Source organism: Dama dama, chromosome 12, assembly GCF_033118175.1.
Source record: "Dama dama isolate Ldn47 chromosome 12, ASM3311817v1, whole genome shotgun sequence".
Classification (NCBI taxonomy): domain Eukaryota; kingdom Metazoa; phylum Chordata; class Mammalia; order Artiodactyla; family Cervidae; genus Dama; species Dama dama.
The window spans coordinates 85,298,958-85,321,229 of NC_083692.1; the positions used below are offsets into that span (position 1 = coordinate 85,298,958).

At 41.1% G+C, this 22,272-nt stretch overlaps 2 protein-coding genes across 5 annotated transcripts in view; both read right to left on the reverse strand.

Annotated features, from left to right (window-relative positions):
* PAQR5 (progestin and adipoQ receptor family member 5) overlaps window positions 1–12,076 on the reverse strand; it is a 122,005-nt gene extending 109,929 nt beyond the window's left edge. For 2 of the 4 annotated variants that reach the window (XM_061157978.1, XM_061157981.1), the window contains exons 1-3: window positions 11,205–12,076; window positions 10,990–11,113; window positions 5,250–5,374 (exon numbers count right to left, since the gene is read on the reverse strand). The gene's annotated coding sequence lies outside the window, so the exon portion shown is untranslated. Of the gene's footprint in view, window positions 1–5,249; window positions 5,375–6,413; window positions 7,430–10,989 lie in introns of all 4 variants that reach the window. The other 2 variants (XM_061157980.1, XM_061157979.1) reach the window with 2 other exon arrangements.
* Window positions 12,077–13,799: 1,723 nt separating this feature from the next.
* Window positions 13,800–22,272, reverse strand: part of GLCE (glucuronic acid epimerase) — a 108,305-nt gene continuing 99,832 nt past the window's right edge. Inside the window, exons 3-4 of the mRNA XM_061157984.1 lie at window positions 20,791–21,036; window positions 13,800–18,055 (exon numbers count right to left, since the gene is read on the reverse strand). Coding sequence (XP_061013967.1) covers window positions 17,031–18,055; window positions 20,791–21,036 — 1,271 coding nt within the window. The 3' untranslated portion in view covers window positions 13,800–17,030. The remainder of the gene's footprint in view (window positions 18,056–20,790; window positions 21,037–22,272) is intronic.

A 22,272-nucleotide genomic window follows, 5' to 3' on the forward strand; every position in this document is an offset into this window, starting at 1 on the left:
GGATGGTCTTGATCCCTGTCTCCTGTACAATGTCACGAACCTCTGTCCATAGTTCTTCAGGCACTCTGCCTATCAGATCTAGCCCCTTGAATCTATTTGTTACTTCCACTGTATAATTGTAAGGGATTTGATTTAGGTCATATCTGAATGGTCGGTTTCTCCTACTTTCTTCAATTTGAGTCTGAATTTGGCAATAAGGAGTTCATGCATGAGCTCCACTGGCAGTGGAGCTGCCAGTCTGGTCCCCACCTTGTGCCCCACGGGGCCTCGGGCTAGGGGTTGCAGAACCCCAGGCCTCAGGACTGAGTGAACCAGAAGTAGCTGCTGTGGCATCACTGTGAAGAAGGAGAAAACTCTGGGTTTGGGGCTACTGTTCTGCCCAAAACAGCTCAGGGGCCCCGTCCTGTTTGCCTTTCCTAGGGTGGCACAGTGTGTGGTGACTTAGAAAAACAAAGCAAAAACCTTCAATCTGCCCCTCCCTGCCTGAGGACGCTCGGATATACCCTTAGTTTCTGTATCCCACTCAAAGAAGTGAGTGATCCCTCCTCCTTCATAAGGCCGTCAGAACACCTAATAAGCACTAAACAGATGTTAGCAGTATTGTTATTCAACAAACATGATGTATCAAAGCTTTAGGAAAGGTTTTATTGCCAACTAGATGGATCCTGAATGCTAGAATCACAGTGGTCTTATTTTTAGAAAATATTAAGGAAAATTTAATTACAATCTCAAAAAACTAAATTGGAAATTCCAGGTTTAAGTAACTTTGATTTTAAGCTTTGGTATCCATTACTTATCATTTGTATTTGGCCTTTAAAGTTTAATAGATATGTTTTAATATTTTAGAAAAAATAAATTTTTCACATACATTTTTTAAAAAGGTAATTTTTACAACTGACTTAATTTACATTTCTATGAGGAAAACGTATTCAAATTTTATACCCTGGATGTAATTCATCTTCTTTTTAATCCTTTGGATCATTGAGAAGGAGTGCAAATAGACATCATGATAGAAAGAGCAATTATGGAAGTGGAACTCAGACCCAAAAAGGCACAAAGAAACAGAAAATCTTGAAAGAGACAGTCTGCTCAAAATGTAAAACATTGCCAAAAACAAGTGAGCAGATTTCACTGTACCCCTCCTCCCAAACAAACCCACTTAGAATACTAGAAATGAAAAAGGAGATGAATAAGCTGCCAACTGTGGATAGTTTTCAATAAAGATAATAAGAAAAGTAGATGGGATGTTCTTAAAAGAATAAAATTATGTGCTTGTATTCAGCCAAACATCATGTTTTATTTGGGGTGGAGAAAGCCACTAATATATATAGAGACCAAAATAATAAAGCCTAGGTTTAGTAGAAATGACTAGAATCTTGATGCCAAAATAGACAGGTAAGATGGATTTAAAAAAAAAATAAGACAAAATAATTACCTAGGATATCAAATTCAAAATGAAATCATTAACTTGGAGGGTAAGAAATGAAAAATGAAACTGAACATAATTTTTTGAAGTAATTATTACTGAGATCTATTAGACTATATGAGGGAAAAGGTCACATTTGAATGACTAACACTTCTTCTGTGAGTTTTTCTTAATATTATTTATCTGGCTGTGGTGGGCCTTGGTGGTGAGTTTTTTATATTATTTACCTGGCTGTGGTGAGCCTTGGTGGTGAGTTTTTTTATATTATTTATCTGGCCGTGGTGGGCCTTGGTGGTGAGTTTTTTATATTATTTACCTGGCTGTGGTGAGCCTTGGTGGTGAGTTTTTTTACCTTATTTATCTGGCCGTGGTGGGTCTTGGGGGCTGCAGGCAGCATCGTTCCTTGTGGCACACAGACGGCTTAGCTGTGGCTCATGGATTCCAGAGTACGAGAGTTCAGTAGTTGTGGTGCATGGGCTTAGTTGCTCCACAGCACTTGGGATCTTAGTTCCCCGACCAGGAATCAAACCCACGTCCCCTGCATTGCAAAGTGGATTCTTAACCACTGGACCGCCAGAGAAGTCGCTATTATGTGAATTTTGAACTACAGAAAAACAAAGTAAAAATTAAGGAGAATTTCACTGATTTTACACCTTTTAGAGAAAGGTGTAAACCAGGGAATTCCCATGAGTAAAGGTTTTGATTAAACCAACAAACTGAATAAACTGCTTTCAAATTAGGCATGGCTTTTTAAAGACTGTCAAGGGTAAATCTACAATGATGCCACTGACATGACTGTAAAGAAAAAAGGGGTCTGAGCCAGAATTTTCACCCAAAATGCGAGGCAAGCCTTGATTATGTACAGCTCATGGTTTCAATTCGTTGTATGGGATGTGGCTTCAGCCATGCCAGTGCATAGCATTCTTTGGACAATTCAGTGATTATATATGACATTTTCTGTATCTTTCCCAAGGCAGAATATCTTGATAAACACCTATTTGACTCACAGACTTGCTGGGAATGCCAGCAAGCTATTTTTAAACTTGTCTTATAATCTGGGCAAAATGCAGTGTCACTTGAAGGATTCAATGAAACACCAGATGATCCTCAAATAAAGGGCAAACCATGGACTTTGGCAGAATATGAAGGTATCTTTAAAAGTTTGTTAATTATGTACTTGCCACTAATAATGTTAGCAAAAGGTTATTTTTTAAAAACAAATAAATTTAAATTGGCTGTGTCATTTTTTAAAGGACTAAAAATATTTTTAAATGTTTAGAGAAAAAAGTTTCTGTAAGTAGAACCTTCATATACAATATGTAATAAAACTAATAAAATGTAAGGAAACTAGAAAGCAGAAATGAAATGCTCATATGGCTCTAAAAGAGAAGATTCACATCCACAAAGTCCAGTTTATAGAGTCTATTTTCTAGCCATTGTGGATTAAGGTAGAATCTCAACGGTGAGATTTAGACAAATGAGCAAAATTCTGGTATTTTGGGCTTTCTTTATAATGTCCCAGTGTTGAAAAATATAAAAGAACTTAAGAAATACTACGTGGATTCTTCATGCTAATCAAGGAATGTAAATTAACATACTGCTGCCTTTATCAGAAACTTGTCTATGAAAAAATACCAGCGGAATTAAAGAGTGTGCTTAGGCATAGTCTATCACAACATCCCTGCCTCATCACAGACCAGCAACAAGTACTTTATGGTCTGGCATTTGGGGTAGCACCAAACTAGATACTGATTCAGGAGGTGTTGAAATATATATACATATTTTTTGACCATGCTGCATGGCATGTGGGATCTTAGTTCCCGACCAGGAATTGAACTGTGACCCCCTGCATTGGAAGCTCAGAGTCTTAACCATTAGACAGTCAAGAAGTCCTGAAGAGATGTTGAAATCTATAATGAGAGAAATTTATAGGGGGAAATTAGAATATTACATAACATTTCCTGTTATAATGATGAGTGGAAAAGTTGGCTTACAACTCAACATTCAGAAAACTAAGATCATGGCATCCGGTCCCTTTACTTCATGGCAAATAGATGGGGAAACAATGGAAACAGTGAGAAACTTTAATTGTGGGGGCTCTAAGATCGCTGTAGATGGTGACTGCAGCCATGAAATTAAAAGACGCCTGCTCCTTGGAAGAAAAGCTATGACCAACCTAGACAGCATATTAAAAAAGCAGAGACATTACTTTACTAATAAAGGTCCATCTAGTCAAAGCTATGGTTTTTCCAGTGGTCATGTATGGATGTGAGAGCTGGACTATAAAGAAGGTTGAGTGTCAAATAATTCATGCTTTTGAACTGTGGTGTTGAAGAAGACTCTTGAGAGTCCCTTGGACTGCAAGGAGATCCAACCAGTCAATCTTAAAGGAAATAGGTCCTGAATATTCATTGGAAGAGCTGATGCTGAAGCTGAAACTTGGCTACCTGATGCAAAGAACTGACTCGTTGGAAAAGACCTTGATGCTGGGAGGGATTAGGGGCAGGAGGAGAAGGGAACAACAGAGGATGAGATGGTTGGATGGCACCACAAACACAATGGACATGAGTTTTAGTAGGTTCCAGGAGTTGGTGATGGACAGGGAGGCCTGGCGTGCTGCGGTTCTGCAAAAAGTCGGACACGACTGAGTGACTGAACTGAACTGAATAAGCTTATTACACGATTTGAACATGTAAAATTTATGATTCACTTCTGAGTCTAAGGACCACTTTAAGGTATATACAACTGATTCCAGTAGCTGTTGTCTCGGAAAATTGAAGTGTCTCCACACAGAACTTATTGTAGTTGTCATTCAGCCGCTCAGTCGTGTCTGACTCTTTGCGACCCCATGGACTGCAGCATGCCAGGCCTCCCTGTCCTTCACTATCTCCCAGAGCTTACTCAAACTCATGTCCATTGAGTCGACGATGTTATCCAACTATTTCATCCTCTGTTGCCCTCTTCTCCTCCTGCCCTCAATAGTCTTTCAAATGTTATTAGCCCATCAACAGAACACTCAGATGTACATGTGTGCTAAGTTGCTTTAGTTGTGTCTGACTCTTTGTGACCCTCTGGACTGTAGCCCGCCAGGCTCCCTGTCCATGAAATTCTACAGGCAGAATACTAGAGTATGCTGCCATTTCCTTCAGCAGGGGATCTTCCCAACCCAGGGATTGAATCAGTGTCTCTTACATCTTTTGCATTGCAGGCAGGTTCTTTACCACTGAGCGACTAGGGAAACTCCAGATATACATGGTAATGATTAAACTCAGTCACCTTTGATATTTTACTAACTTTCAGACATATAAAAACCAGCTTTCCCAACACAACATTGTTAATCAACTATACTCCAATATAAAATAAAAAGTTGAGGAAAAACCAACCAGTTTTCAGTCTCATGAAAAACACTATTTTTCAATTTTGAAAAATATAAACAAAGGCATATTTGTTAAGGTAGGAGTTGAAAACAATTTTCTTTAAAGAACCTGTGCGCCTGATTGAGGACTTTCAAATATTTAGTCATGTGATGGGTGGGCCTCCATTTGCACTCTTGTTCCAGGCCCCAGAAGGGTTAGGAGACCTCCTGAAGATCCTTCTTCAGAGAGGCTGTAAGGTATAACAGAGAACTCCTGAGTACGGAACCAGAGGACCCACCTTACTGGACTTATTTTCACTCCTCATTCATGAATCAGTAGCAACACAGCCTGCCTCACAGCGCTGTTTAGAAATCATGGGACATAATTATACGTGGAAGTGCTTCTTGACATGGAGACAATTCTCCAGGTGGAAACTCTTGCCCAAGTGCACTGGTTTCATTCCTTACCTCCTTCCTATGGACTGGCTTGTCCCAGCAGTTGACTCAGTGGAAGATCTAGGCCATGGTATTATTTTATACCACAGGCTTCCTCTTATGCCCAGTTGATCCAAGGGTGTTCAGGTGACCTACAACTTAAGAGTAGAAAAAGATGAGCCAAATCAGAGAATATTTCCATCCTCCCATCAATTCTCTTCCCTCCCCAAGACATCTTGTGTGCACTCAGCAACTCGGCAGTTCTGCTAATTCTCTCTACTCTGCCTCCCCTCTGGCCCCACCCTAACTCTCCATCTCATAAATGCAGTCTCAACTGTCTTGTGGCATAAGCTAAGAAATCGTTAGAGACTTATAAGTCTTCTATGTAATACAGAGAAAAACTGAGATGGCTAAATTAGACAGGTTGTTATCTTCTACATGAAAGAATCAAATATTCCTGATCAAATTTAGAACAGAATTTGACCCTGGAAAGTGGACTTGGTAGAAATAAGGTCACAGAAGAGATCTTGCCATGACAGAATCTATCATCAGTGAAATCTAGTACTGACCAAATTGTGATCTATGAACCGAATTTCTGACATGAAACTTACTTGAAAAAGAATTAGTCCCCAAGAAAATAGTTTCAGTCAACTCGAAATGAAAAAAGCGAAAAAACTGGAAATGGCTTAACTGTGCTTTATAGAAAATTGATCAAGGAATTAAATTGACTTAATGGAGTCCTTTCCGGAAAGCCCTTTCCCAAGGAAAATTCATCAAAGTCAGTGTACTTCCTAGCTACATCTTTGTATTCAAAATGTCTCCAGTGGGTTCTCTGTGGAATTTTCATTTAGAGACTAGGACAGGTGGCCCACGGAGGTTGCACCTGAGAGGTCACAGTGTAGGTGCAGAGGCACTTGGAGAGTGTGGGCAGGGCCCTTTCCCCATAAAAATGTCCTGCATTGGTATTAAGACAAAGATAATCCAGACTGGATTCATTGTTTTATATTCACTATTATTACATTTATTTTTTCTTCTGATACTAGAAGAAATTAACATTAAAGCACTTGTGTGGGTTCCTAAAAAGCACTGTGTGCCCTAGGCACTGTGGCTACTGGATAAGTTGGCTGTGGTAGGGGCCCTGGTCAAGGGTAACGAGGAAAGTCGGGATGAACCTGGGTGTAGAAGATGGGGCTTTACCTTCATCTTCTTCACGTAAGTTGCCAGTGTGATAGGTCCCAGCCCAGCCTTCTGGCAGCTGCTCTGTTTTTCTCAAGGCTTGGTTTCCATGCACTCATCTCCACAGTGAATGTTTCATCTCTCTCCCTGGATTTCTGTCCTTGCAACCTTAAGAGCCCCACTAAACAATTCTAAGGCCCTCTCCCCACACTCATGAAGCCCCTCTCAGCGATCCATGTCATGGTCGTCCTGCCCCAGTTGCACTGTCAGTGGGGAGGAAAGCCGGTGTGCACGTGGTCCCTTCCCTGACTCAGCTGTGTGTTCCTGGGCTGAGACTGACTCTTTCTCTTTAGACCCCCTTGAGTACTTGAGTACCTCCTGCATGCCAGCCCCTGGGGCATAGACCCTCAGGCACAGCATTAAACAAGACATAGACCTGACCTCAAGCAGCTCATTGAGGGTCAGCTGAGGGCAGTTTTTCTCAGCCTCAGGACTATGGACATCTGGGCTGGATAATTCTTTGTTGTGGGTGGCCATCCCATGTGTTGTAGGATGTTCAGCGACACTTCTAGTCTCCACCCACTAGATGCCTCCCCCAAACTTCGGCCATGAAAATATCTACCGCCAGGTTCCTCTGTCCATGGGATTCTCCAGGCAAGAATACTGGAGTGGATTGCTATGCTCTCCTCCAGGGGATTTCCCAACCCAGGAATCAAACTGGCATCTCATTTGTCTCCTGCATTGGCAGGCAGGTTCTTTACCACTAGCGCCACCTGGAAAGCCCAAAATATCTCCAGACAATGCTAAATGTCCCCTAGGTGGCAGACATTGCCCTAGTGAGAACCACTGGTTTAGAGAATGGGTGTTGACAGCTGAGTCAAAGGGCTCAGACATTACAATATAGCTCATCATGGGTCCCTTCAGAACGCCCACAGGAGCTGGCGGGGAGAGAGATGCAGTTCAGGCTGTCAGAGATGCTTCATGGCTGAAGTGCGGCTTTAATTTCCATCTTGGAGCTGAGCAGAGCCTTGGAAGAACTGTCAGCAGCACAGAGGAGAACTGAATTAAATCTTATGTAAAATTGAGAAATGTTAATGCTCCAGTCGGAGAAGGCAATGGCACCCCACTCCAGTACTCTTGCCTGGAAAATCCCATGGACAGAGGGGCCTGGTGGGCTGCAGTCCATGGGGTCACTAAGAGTCGTACACGACTGAGCGACTTCATTTTCACTTTTCACTTTTGTGCATTGGAGAAGGAGGTGGCAACCCACCCCAGTGTTCTTGCCTGGAGAATCCCAGGGATGGCGGAGCCTGGTGGGCTGCCGTCTATGGGGTTGCACAGAGTCGGACATGACTGAGGTGACTTAGCAGCAGCAATGCTCCAGTAAGAACAATGGGGGTTAGATAATGGGTAGATCTTATTATCAACTGGGGGTGAGGGCCGGTGTAAATACCTAGGAAATCCTAAGATAATGCTAGGTTTGTTGTTATTGTTTAGTTGCTAACTTGTGTCCAACTCTTTGTGACCCCATGGACTGTAGCCCACCAGGCTCCTCTGTCCATGGGATTTCCCAGGCAAGAATACTGGAGTGGGTTGCCTTTTCCTTCTCAGGGGAGCTTCCCAACCCAGGGATTAAACCAGCGTCTCCGGTATGGGTAGGAGGATTCTTTACCACTGAGCCACCAGGGAAACCCAATACTTTAGGTCACCCATGAGTTAAATCTAGTTTAAAGATGTGTTTTGTTTGGTTCATCTAGTAAAAATTTAAGGTTTCCCTCTTTTTTTAAAAAATTATTTTTTGGTGCTGGGTCTTTGTTGCTGCATGCGGGCTTTCTCTAGTTGCAGCGAATGTGGGCTTCTCTTGCTGTGGAGCATGGACTCTAGGGTGTGTGGGCTTCAGTAGTTATGGCACACAGGCTTAGTTGCCCTGAGGCACGTGGAATCTTCCTGGTCCCAGGAACGGAACTCATGTCCCTTGCATTGGCCGGTGGATTCCCAACCACTGGACCACCAGAGAAGTCCCCAGCAAAACACTCTTAAAAATGATGCGGTTAATCCATTTACACCAAGGTATACCTGACGTAACTAACAGCTTACGATTTAGTTCACATTTTGACTGGAATCACAGTTTAGTCCAAGAGTCTCTGATTTCAAGGGTAGCTTGCTGGGGGTGAGAAAAGGGTGGGAGATAACTTTGGGGAGGGGTCTGTGAGGTGGGGCTTAGGGGAACAGGCAGGGGTCCTGGCTTTAGACTCCAAGCCCTTTTCCTAAACTGAGAATTAGAATTATTCTTTGAACCACAAGACAGCTGGGGCATTTCCTCTGGGTGGTTCTAGTGTGGGGAGAGAGTCTCCTTCCCACTAAAAAGACAGCAGCTGTGTGTGGTTTCCCCGACTTCTCCGGGTTTTCTGTTAATCTTACTTCTCTGTAGCTTTTGCTCTCAGGATCTGCTGGGCCCATCAGGCCTGGCCTGAGTTCTGAATTTCCCAAGGGGATGGGCAGGTGCACAGCATGTGTGTGTTTATGTGTACATGCTCACACACATGGGTCTGGGGCTCACTGTGACCCTGACCCATCTTCCAGAGAATTCAGTGCTAAGGACTCGGGAACTGGTTTGTTTGGGGGGGGGGGGGTGGAGTAAATGAGAAGCTGCAGGGAGGCCCGCATTCCGCTATTAAAGGGGATGCCCACTCCATTCATCTGCTAGCACCACTCTAAGGATAAACTAAATGAATGGAAAGATGCTAAAAAGTTTAATGTAGCAAGTTTCTTTAGAATTTCATTAATGTGAATTCTGATTTGGAATTTGTAATATTTTAAAATATTTTGTTTTCATAGCAGACAATATAATACGTGTGCCTCCTGAATCTATTACCTCACTGATTATAGAGGGCAGGGACCTATTCTTACTCATCACTGTCTCCCCAGCAGCTGGCAGTGCTTGGTAACTGGCTTCTATGAATCCTTTCAGATGTTCCCTGTGCATTTGTATATGTGTGTGCGCACATGCACACACAAACACTCTCTACTTAGATCTTACTCTGTAGCATATAGAGTTTTGAGAGTCCATTATGGAAGACAGTAAACAGCAGGAGGGTATTGGAGAGGCTTGGAAGGGCTGCAATGCTAAGTTATCCAAAATCTACTGTAAATAGTCCAGGGATGCAGAATAAGCAGGGCACATATCAATGAGACCTGATCGCTGAAGAAACCTCCTTTTTCTGGGCTCTTCTAATCATTTAGTGGGGCCAAGTATCCATTTCAGCAGTTCTGATAGCATCCACAGATGAAATGGGCTCATTTCCCCATCTTGGGCCAACACTGGGGCTGTGACCTGCATCCCTAGTCGAGCCCCCTGGGGTGGAGTCAGGACATAGTGGATCATGGCTATTGCTTGGGGATGGTGGTTTGGAACATGGAATCTGGGGGCAGACATACCACACTGTCAAATTACCGAGTGACTTCTGGCAAATCGTTTGACTTCTCCAAGTTTTTCATTTGTGAAGTTCACATAGTACCTCCTCCTGAGACCAACAAAGGAATTCAAAGGCGAGCACATGGATTCCTTTTGCCTGAGCCCACTATTGCTTGGCTCTGATTTGGGGAGGGGGAGGCTATGCAAAGCCCATCAGAGGAAGAGCACTTCTGGCTGTGGCTCAGGGCAGGCACAGCATCTTCTTACCTTATCTGTCCTGAGACAGGGAACACATGAAAAGAGTTGCATGACCTAGAGAGAGTTGCTTAAACAGTGTTTTGTTTTCTCACCTACCACCCGAGTTAGGCTGAGCTGTACATGAGGTTGAGTTTGGGGGACAACAGTGGTACTTATTCCCTCTCCCTATTCCTGAGCAAAAATGATCTAGAAACACCCATCCAGAATCATAGTCTGCTGTACCCTGATGCTCAGAGCTCTGAGTATTTACTCCAACTGACAAGCTACCTGGGTAACACCTTCTGCTGGGTGTTTCCAGATGGAGGCAGTATCTCTTTTTGTTGCCCACAGGAGTGGAGATGAGCGATCTTCTCCTGATTACCTTGCCACACCACTGATGGAATTTGGGAATTAGTTTGGGGCCTCCCACCCTATATTCCATTGAATTGCAGAGATTTCATTTCACCGGTGTTAAAAAAGGAAAGGCAGAATAACAGGCATTAAATTAAGATCATGCACTTCTGCCAAAGACCCCTCCACCCCCAGTGGATCTCAGGGACTTTGGGTAAAGAATCCACCTGCAATGCAAGAGACACAGGAGACCTAGGTTTGATCCTTGGGTCGGGAAGATCCTCTGGAGGAGGAAATGGCAACCCACTCCAGTATTCTTGCCTGGAGAATTCCACGGACAGAGGAGCTTGGTGGGCTATATAGCCCATGGAGTTGTAGAGTTGGTCGGACATAACTGAGCAACTAAGCACAGTAGCCCCCCCAAAATTACCACTACTAGATTTTCTAAACTGAAATGGAGCAGTCATTCTTACTTCCGGGTGCTGATGAGAACAGAGCAAAGTCCCAGGAAGGCACTGGCTCTTCCAGGCGCTCGGTTTAGAGGCAGTGTGTGTGGGGTTGCCTGATAATGTCCTACCTGAACTGAGTGCTTACCATCAGCTTGTGGGCTGCTCTATTTCTGGTCCTTCACAGGACTTTTTTCTTTTGCTGTTCTCTTGGCTACAGCTCCTCCTTGATGGTTTACTTTGCAGTCCTGTCATTTCACAAAATCCCACTCCTGCAAAAGGATTAGCAAAATTACACAGTGTTGCTGCTACTTAACATTCAGGAAATGCAGCATCCACACACAAGTTACCAATCATACTTACCAGATGGTAACTGTATCTTTTCCACCAGAAAGAGAGCAGCAAACACTGAAACTCATCACTAGTACAACACTTAAATTTACAACCATTTTTGATTTGACATCCTTAATGAGTTGGTAAAATGAAAGCCAGTATTTTATCCCTCTATTGTTCACTATTTATAATAGCTACAATAATGCAGACTTGATATTTTTTAAATTGTCATGAAAAAAAAAATCTCACCGTAACCTACAATTTTGATATATTCTGCATCTGAATATACTTTTTGCAATACTTCGGAGTTCTACATTCAGAATGGGCTAATAGAAATGGCACATGGTAGGAAGGATAAAAATCTAGCAGCTGATGATGGTGTCCATATATTTTTCTAGCACCACTGCTTAAGTTTAGTGATTACTTCTTGGTAGTTTATTTAAAAAACTTTAAGATCAACCAGTTCTCTCTTACTGGACTATATTATGGAGCAACTGATGCCCAGGGGTGGAATAAGTTCCTGATGTGATAACAGCAGAGCCAGAGAGCCCTGTTTTCTGAGTCCCAGGTCTAGATTTCAGCTCATTGAACATGCCCTAAAGATCTCTGAGTTTTGGCCTTAGCTGGGGGTCAACAAATTAAATGGCAACACTGGCTAGTTGTTTCTGTGCACTTACTGAGTAAAGAGTGGCTGTTAATGGGCTGAATTGTGTCCCAATTCCATGGTGAAGTCCTAACCACTAGGACCTCAGATTGTGACTGTATTTGGAGAGAGGACCTTTCAAGAGGTGGTGGTGGTTTTGTCGCTAAGTAGTGTCCGACTCTTGTGATCCCATGGACTGTAGCCTGCTAGGCTCCTCTGTCCATGGGATTCTCCAGGCAAGAAAACTGGAGTGGATTGCCATTTCCTTCTCCAGCAGATCTTCCTGACCCAGGGATCGAACCCAGGTCTCCTGCATTGCAGGCAGATTCCTTTCCAACAGAGCTTTGAGGGAAGCATCTTATAGAGGTAGCTAAGGTAAAATGAGGTTTGTGAATTAATGGGCCCCGATTTAGTATGACAGGTTAGAACACAGGGAATACGCAGAGGGACGACCATGTGAGGACACAGCAAGAAGGCGGCCATCTGCATGCCAAGGCAAGAGGCCTCAGAAGAAACCAACCCTGGTGACATCTGGATTTTGGACTTTTAGCCTCCAGAACTGTAAAGAAATAAATTCCCACTATTTAAGCCACACATTTCTGTGGCATTTTAAAAAATGGCAGCCCTAGCAAATACAGTGGTCCAGACCAAAGGAAAATGCAGAACTCACATTATATTTTTCTTTGTAATAGAGACACTATGTTGTTAGCCAGGACTCACTTATCCTAAGGATACAGTGGTAGCTTATGGAACCAGAGCAGAATGCAGCAGGCCTCAGAAATGCATTGGATCCAGGGCCTGAAGCACTGCCAAGATTCTGCTCTCATCTCTCTGCTTTTCATTGTGTATCTGCTTCAGTTTTTTTTCCTTTTTAATCCATCTCAATTTCCAGTTCCTGGGAAGAGACTGATTGGCCCAGATTGAGTGAGGGACTCACCCTGTCTACAGTCATGCCAGAGGAGGCAGAGTCACAGGGCACACAGTGGCCATCAGAGCCCTGTGGAGACAGAGGAAGCATTCTCAGGAGAGCAGAGCTCACCAGACCATGAAACAGCTTCTCTGCAGCATGGAGGGTCTGACCCCCGTCAAAGGGCTATAGGGAGGCTAATATGTGATGCTCAGTGTGCTGAAGTGGAATGGTTGATGTATTAGCAGTTTGGCTACAAGTAGCAAAATTAAGACAAGAGCAGCCTGAGACCTCATTGCGACCAAGGACTTCTTGCAACCTGATGGCGGTTTCCCAACTGAGGATGAAAGAGAAGGAAGAAATGCCAACAATGCTGATTAGCAGCCTGTCAAATGATACACACTCATCAGCTAGAAAAAGTTGATTGGTGATCAACTGGAATTCCAATATACAAATGGTGTGGGATATTTATAATCTAAAAAATAATGTGCAATGAGACATAACAGAAAGCCAGACTGGTCTCTGTGTTCATATATATTGGGAGCCTAAATCATTACTCTCTGAAAGGAAGAGGGGGAAAGATTAAGTAATGTTTTTTGTTCTGGAGAAGAGGGTAACATGGAAAATCAAGAAGAACAAATTTTCAATTAAATCAGAATGAGTCAAAAATGGTTACCAGCCTGAATTAGCATGGGAAAGGGCATCCTCACTACTGTCATGGCACCCTGCTTTCGCTCACATTACCTCTTCTTCCTCTAGCTGGCACCCAGGCATAAAGCCCCTGCTTAGCTCCATCTCCTCTGTAACACTCTCGCTGACTGACCATATCATTTGGCATTTTGTTTTTCTGAAACTGCTTGTGGACATTGTGTTCTCCACCACCCCACCCAGGACTAAACCCCCTTAGGGTGAAGGCCCATATGATGTTCTCCAATTTGTCTTTAAGGGTCTCGTACACCTTTCATGAACATTTGTTGCCTGACTAGTTGCCCCCAGCTGAACTGAAATGGTCAGAAACCTGCTTGCTGGCTCAAGTAATCTTAGAACAAACAGAGAAGAGAAACGCCCAGGCATAGTTCTTTCAAGATAAAAACTTTATTTTACAATTATATAAAGCAGCTTTACATTAAGCACAAACAATCCATTTGCTTTGTATAGAAACAAAATACCTTTCCATCTGAAAAAAATCAAGTCTTGCTGCGTATAAAACTAGCATGTGCACATTGTGCTTGGACCGCAGTCTGTGCAGCGTCACCGGGGCCGCCCTCAGACGGGTGTCCGTAAACGCTTATTGCATATTTCACACACGGCCGATAGCCCGCACGTACAGTGGGGAGACGAGAAAACAACCACAAGGGGGGCGAAGATAGCAGCTTTCAGGGAGACTTCTGCACACCTCCAAAGAAGAAGGACTGCCACGCCTGGAGAGTTGTGCTTGTGTGCCATTTCTTGTATTTGCTCACGTACACTGGATGGTTTTTGGATGAAGCCTTTATGTACAGTAACTCTGAAAGGGTCAAACTTGACCTTTATCTGGGAACTTTTGGCTGGTTTTATAACTGAAGTGGCAACAGATTTATTTAAACATCAAGCTAACTCAAGGTAAGTGTAAACAACTAATACCCATAATCTTGGAACAAGGAAAAATTTAAAGAATTTTTTTAAAAATGGTAAAATACCTTCCCCATTCTCTCTAATCTCAGACTAAACATTTTGCATGATTTAAGACCCTAGAAAACTCCATAGGTGTTAAGGAACAAAAATGATGGATGGTCTTGGGCAGTGTTTCCCCACATGTCCCTCAGATCATTTGCCTCAAAATTACCTGAATGCTTATTTTTAAAATGCAGACTACCAAGCTTCACAGGCAGATTTACTGGATATCTGGAATCTGTATTTCAGTAAGCTCCCAGGTGATTGTGAGGCATTCTAAAGTTTGAGAACCACTGGTTTGTACTGCCAGGGATACTATAGGTTCAACTCACCCTCTGAAAATCCTGGGATCACAGGAAAAATCGAGTTGCTATTGCATCATGGAAGGCAGGATGAGACTAACAGCAAAGAAATTGCAATGCCATTTCTAGATCAAAATGTCTTTCTATTTTCAGTGAGAAAAGACAGCCACATTGTTAAGGCACTGATATTTGTCACAGAAGCAGTACCATACTGTTTTCACTGATTCCCTCAATCTGAAGTACCAGTATGCAAACAGAAGGCAGAAATCTGGACTGCTCTAAATAATAACAAATACAATGGAGTAAAAAGGATTTCCAGACTGGAGAAAGTTTATTTTTGAGTGCTGAAAATAAAATTAAAAAAGGAGTCTAGATATTCTTATTGAGACATCTAATGTATGAAGACTACAAAGGTCAACAGCTAGGGGGAAACCTAACACCCCACAACTGTTGTGTTCTGGCAAAATTGACTTGTGGTCATATAAACTGGGAGTTTCAACTTACTTTTCCACAGCCAGTTTCCATGGGCTTCCCTGGTGGCTCAGATGGTAAAGACTCTGCCTGCAATGCAGGAGACCCAGGTTCGACCCCTGGGTTGGGAAGCTTCCCTGGAGCAAGGGAATGGCTACTCACTCTAGTATTCTTGACTCGAGAATTCCATGGACAGAGAAGCCTGGTGGGCTACAGTCCATGAGGTCATAAAGTGTTGGACACGACTTAGTGACTAACACTTTCACGTCAGTTGTAGGTCTTTGTTCCGGCTGCTGATATAACATATATTTTGCACAAAGGCATGTATGCATTTTCCCATTTCTGAGTGGTGTTGGTAGGCTGAGTTCAGTCAAGATGCAGTGGGCAAGGAGGTGCCCACCTCGCTCTTGATGTGCATTTCATATAGGTCACACACACACACACTGCACTGCATGTGTCAGACTCAGTCCTCTGAAAGTAGGGGATCTCATACTTCCAATCTGTATAAGTTATTGTATTGATTTAAGGTATTGTCACACACTAAAACAGAGACAGCAAAATCAACCTCCCTCAGTTCTGACCTACTGCCTAAGTCCTAGAGCAGACACTGCCCAGGGTATGAGGGCTATGGTGCCTATTTATGTGAGGTATGTGAGATATAAAAACCAAAATAAAGGTCTGATTACACATGTACAGCTAATATAGTAGCATCAATTTTATCCAAGAGCTGAAATAATTTAAAATTAAAAACTGCAAAGAAAAGACACTGATACAGAAAAGTTTGGAACGCTTATACAAAAACTATGTATTTTGTATACATCAATAGTTTGGAAAGCTGTAGACCAAGAATGATCTAAGTAGGAAAAAAATCTGCTACAAGCCTTATAATATCTGACCTAATATTTTTCTTTAAAGGGGAAAAGAATGCTGGAAAGGCAGTGGTAGTGGACTTATTAAAATTACTACCTCCTCCACAAATTTAGGTTTATAGTAAAATTTCCCAAATGTTCCCAAAATGTCCCCCCAAATAGACAAAACTCTCGAGTGTAGTCTGAAATGAAATACAAAATTTGAGATAGTGGCAAAAAGAAACCACCACAATGGGGGTAGAGGAGGGGTATACTGATTATCAAATCTTTACTGATTGTAGATCGTTTCATAAAACAGATAACATTTTTGTTCTGTTTTGTAATTTCTTGTGCAGTCAACAAGTTTCATTTTAGTTGTGCTTACATTATATAACTGTGAAGCCTGAACACTGGTTGTGTTTTTAATTTACACACTTCAAGCAAACCATAAATTCAAAATATTCTCCATATATAACAACTTGAACAAATGCAACAAATGCTCATCCATCCCTAAGAAATTAATTTATAGAAAAGAAAGACCATTTTTAAAGTTGCACACAGTCCACTATTCAGGCTACAAGTACATATTTACTGTATTTTAGCACATTATTTTTTTAAAGTCTGCTTTCAACATAAACATAAATAACCACATTTTAAAAGAGCCCCATACTAAGTCTTCAGACAAGTGCTGGACAGCTGGCCATTTAAGAGCTACTTACCGTTGTCTTTCCCCAATCGAGAGAACTGGACTAGCTGTGGAACTGAACAGGGTGATAAGCAAGGCCAAGTTAAATATCTTCATTCAGCCCACTGACTAAACACTTTTCTGCTCTAAATGCCAATGACAGTCTAAACACTAAACCCATGGAATGCAATTATCTCAGAAGACTGGTTTTAAGGATCATTTATCACTTTGATGTAATCCACAAAAACCTAGTATACAACCTTTTAAAATGTGCCTATGCTCTGCTGACATAGAGCCTCTAGTTTCTGTGTACAGCAGAGGCTGACGCAGGATTTTGGTTCTGAGCTCTAGTTGTGCTTTGCCCGGCTGCCTTTAAGGTAGCTCTTCCACCTCTTGACAAATTCTTTGAAGATTGGGGACTCATCAATGGTGCTGAGCAGCTGCAGTTGATTGATGTGGGTGGTGTGATAGTCCCAGCGGGCCAGGTTGGGGGCAATGCCAAGCATGAAGTGCCGGAGATCGTAGATGGTTCCTGAGCCAGTGTCGTACAAGGGGAGCATGGCTTTAAGGGATTCCATGCCACGCTCGTACAAGGACCTCGCTTCTTTCCCGAGTTTTTCCCCTGCAGTTTCTTTTAAGTCATACAGCCCAATTAAAGAATACATAAAGCCATTTAAAACAAAAGAGCTAGGTGTAGTTGGATATTCTTCATACCAGTCATGTTTATTCATAAACACAGCCTTGACTCCATGCTGCTCTGACAGAAACTTGTAAGGGGCTGTTGCCCTTAAAGCTGAATTGAGGAATATATGGTCTTTTGTTAAGAGATAGGCCCTGACTAATGTAGAAATGGCTTGCCCTTGGGCCATGGCAGAGTACCACCCTGGCTCTAAAGACTTGAAACCTTCCCCTAACTTACGGGTCACCATAATCGGCCAGCCGCCTTTCTCATCCTGGTTCCTCACCAGCCAGTCACTGGCAGCGAAGAAGGCAGCCATGTGGGCTGTGGTAGAGATGGTAATGTTGTCAAGGAAGCCCTTCCCCTTCGCAATCAACCTAACCACCTTCTTGGGCATTATTCTTGTTGGCTTGACAGCTTTTGTGTTGGAAAGACCCACTCCTTTCCTGAGGTCAGTGACCAGGTCCCTGGTAACCGTGCTCCATGATGTTCTGGGCCCGATGCCATAGTATATGTCTCTTTCTTTAAAAGCAATTAGCTGGGTATTTGAGACATAATGTACAGTGAAGAGCTGATTCTTTTCTGTCGTTTCCAGAACCACAGACACACTTCCATTTGTTAAGAACTTGAGGTCAAATGAAATAATAAAATCTTTTGTGTTCCCCAGTTGTAAGGACACACCTTCACTGGTTTCTGCAGGGAAAAAAATATACCAAAAAATACTGGTTAGAATAGAAGGTCTCTCTCTGTATTTAAAAGTTACTTGCAATTCATCCTTGATAACCACTGACCATAGAAAATTAATACATCAATATTTTATATGTTGGATTATTATTTTTTTAATTTTAATTTTTACTAAGTTAACCATAAACAAATGGCAGAATTGAGTCCACGATGGCTTGTGAGCATCAGACCAAAGCTCTTTTACCTTTTGGCCTGTCTAGTTTATATTAGAGGGGTTAATGGCCTTAGCAGATAGCTAAGGTACTGTGGTCAAAATGCCTTTTCTAGATCAAAAATTGTTTGACCAATAATCAATGACTGTCTAATATATCTATTCCACAAAAAGAAAAAAAACAGCCAAAAGCTGGTTTAACACATAGTTACAGGAAAGAGACTATAAGAAAAGAACAGTTAGACATGAATTGATGGAACAGACAATTATGGAAGTTGTACGGAGACTGAGAACATCTTAGACTTAAACATCAAATGATGCTTTGAGTGACTGTTTGAAAAGCAATTTCAAAATTTTTTTTTGGCTATGCTGCATGCTTGTGGGATTGTAGTTCCCCCATCAGCAACTGAACCCAGCCTCTCACAGTAGAAGCATGGAGTCCTAAACACTGGACTGCCAGGGAATTCCCTAAAAATTTTTTATTTAATTAATATTTGGTAAGTATTTACTGTGTTCTAAGTGCTTTACACATTAATTCATTGAGCCATTATAACAATTACAAGGGTAGTGCTATTATTACTCTTTATGGATGATGAACAGAGACAGAAAAGTTAGGTAACTTGCCTAAGATACAAAGAGTTGAACCCAGGTTGTTTAGTCTGGCTCTATGAAGTACATGCTCTTAATCACCCATTGTTGTTGGAAATGATAGGTTGTTTTCAGACATTCACTGGAATTGTGAATAAAACTTCTGGAAATTAAGCATTGGGCTCCTGTAGTCAACAAAAAGTGAGGAATACTGGGAGAGATGGAGGGGCAAGCATAGGTTTTGGAGTTAAACAAACCTAGTTTGAATTACTAACTCCACCACTTACTAGCTTTGAGATGTTCAACTCGGTTTCTTCATGTGTTAAGTAGAGATAATATTACTTTGCAAGGAAACTGTGAGTATTAAAAAGAAAAAGGATAGTGGCTTGGAACATAGCAAAAAGCGATGATGATAATTCTAAAGCCAAAGGTTTCAGAGACTGAAAAAATAATAAGAGCTGTTCTATTTGGCAAATAGTCAAACAGGAAATTTCTCTTGCATATCTATAGTATGAAGACAGCTGACTCTCAGAAAGTTGACTTCTACAAATAAAAGAAACTGAGTATATTAAAACCAAACAGTAGTAGCAGCAGGAAGAAGAAGGAAAAAGAAATCAAACAACAAAATGTTTCTTCTTCTTCCTGTTGTTGCTACTGTTTGGTTATAATATGCTGTTTCTTTTACTGCTCTAAATAAAACAGAATTCAAGAGATGGTTCTAAAAAGCTTCCCAGCCCTTGAGGAGATCAAGATGAGGGCTGCTGTTTTCCACCCTAATCCAGACTACACTATTCATCAGTGTAAAAATAAGCCCTCTAGATGCACCCAAAATCAAAAGTCCTTTTTAGTCTAAGCATTTCCTGCTACAAGCCATAAGCTAAATATTCTTAAACATCTCCATGTACTTTCTCACCCAGCCAAGCCTGTTGTTTTACAATAGGCAAAGATGCTCTGTGTACTAGAATATCACAGAATGCCACAGGATAAAAGAAGTTTTAGTCACAGAATAAAAAACTAAAGGTCACTCATTATTTGTACTGCATTTAACACTGATAAATCCATTACTTAAGGCCATCTAGAAGGAGTAGATTTGTATTGTGGCTTTCAAGGTCTGTGAATTACACAGCCATCAATAAAGGACAAGGAGAGAATACAGAAAAGGTCTTCTAACCTTTTCACTCTTTTTATTTACCAACTGGCAAGGCTGGTGGTAGGAAGGATGAGTTCTGTTCTTGACAATATTTCTCCACAGAAAACTAAGCCTGAGGTGCTAACTAAAGTTATTCCATTGTCTTTTTAACTAATGAACTCATTAATTCTCATGGATATTGATTAGTGGAGAGAAATACATTACCTCCCAATTAATGAGACTGTCTTAGTAAAAGGGGAAATGTTGCATAAAGTTAATTTGATTTTATAAAAGATTTTATTAACGAAATGGCTTTATATGAAGTTTGAAACAATCTAGCACATTAACAAAATTCCACATAGGAAGCAGGCCTGGTTGGTAATGCTATATTAGCTTGAAAAAATAAAAAGCTACTGGTAAAAAATCAGCAAAGGAAAGGATGGCTCTCTCTAGAAAGAAAAATTTCCACTTTAATGCAAAATAGCTTGAAAATTAAAGGATGAATACTACGCTGAAATATTAAACTGATGAACTTCACTCCTGTGGGATATAGATCTCTGGAAGGAGAAAGCCCTCGTGCAGTAACCTGGTTCATGGGGCTTGGCTCTTCACACAGTAAATATTCCTTATGTAACCTTGAACTTTTTAGCTGATCCTTTTTTAGATTTCATTTCGGTGACACTATTTGTGTCTTTATATATGTAATATCAAGGCATCTGCTAATGTGATTTTTACAACCATAAAAACCATTTTAAGGGAGTATCAGGTGCCATAAATCAACATAAAATTAGCAAACACACATAGAGCAGGACTTACCTGGAGCAATGAACTGTTTAACATTGGTGAATCTTGACTTATCAGCCACACTAGCCATAAAGCAGCCCTTGGGCACAGTCCAGTCATTGGGCTTGCTGTTTTTGTCCCTGTCTTCTGCTGTTTCATATACCTCTATGTGAGGGGGTTTCTCAGTTAGATTCTTGCTGTAGTGACTTAACCCATACTGTGCAATCTGGATTGGGTAGAAATAGCCTTGAGGTCCCCACTGTGTAGATAAAGGTACACCTATAAAATCGAGAAACAAAATAAATAACTAATAAATAACTATCTCCAGACATTCATAATCCTATTCTGAATACCACTTTTCACTGTTTTACTTCACAGGGTTATCCAGCAACTTTAAAGCTTCCTTATTACACTGTTTTCATAATTACTAAAAATAGTACCAAGTTAACCAGAAATGAAAACCAAAATTAAATATTTATTCATTCTCATTCATTATTTGTTAACAGATAACAATGCAGTGTTGTAAATTATCTTTTAAGGACTGATTTTTAATGAGTGCTACTCTTGCTCATAGCTATAGATGTCATTTTTCATAATTCTATTTTATCATTCAAGTTCTATACAATTTAAACACATATATTGATAGTTAACAATTACCTGTTTTATTCTAGAGTATTAAACCTGAAATTTTCTTAACATCTGTACTTAACAGTCAAGTTAATTATATATTCATCTTTCCCTCCAATGTCAAGATTTGGTCTAGCAACTATATCATCAGATGGTTAAAGTATTTTCTTAAGAAGCCAGCTATAACTAGGCAACTTAAAGTATAAACAATTTGCAATTCTTTCTCATATCCCTCATGTCAAAATGTAATTCCTCAGAATAAGGAGTAGTTTTTTTAAAAAAATGAATTATGGTTGTATATTTAACCATGGATTTAAAAATTTTTTTTTAAAAGTACATTTATTTTTATTTCTTTGGCTGTCCCAGGTCTTAGTTGCAGCATGTGGAATCCAGTTCTCCTACCAGGGATTGAACCCAGGCCCCCTGCATCGGGAGTGCAGAGTCTTAACCACTGGACCACAAAGGAAGTCCCTTAACCATATATTTTTGATAAATTCACTAATGGATTACCTCTTGTAAAGTTCTAAGTAAAAGTTTCAAATGTTTGGTATGAGTGTTTACTTTAGTAATTGCTTACATGGGAAATACAGTAATACCACACTGTACAGAATATATTATTATTGCATCATGGTGTATGTGTTGAGAGATAAACTCCTATTTGGAGCCCTAAAATAAGTTAACAAGCAACAGATGGGCACAGCAGAAACCAGGAATTTATAAAACCATATGCATTATGCTGTAGTTTCAAAATAGTTTAAGGAATTGGGGACCATATAGGGTAAGAAACCTAGGCTGCAGATAAGCTTTTTAACTTCAATATTCTTTCTCCAAGGGTAGATTTCTTTTTTCAAAAGATTTTCAATGAGTAAAAGGAAGGTTTACACTATC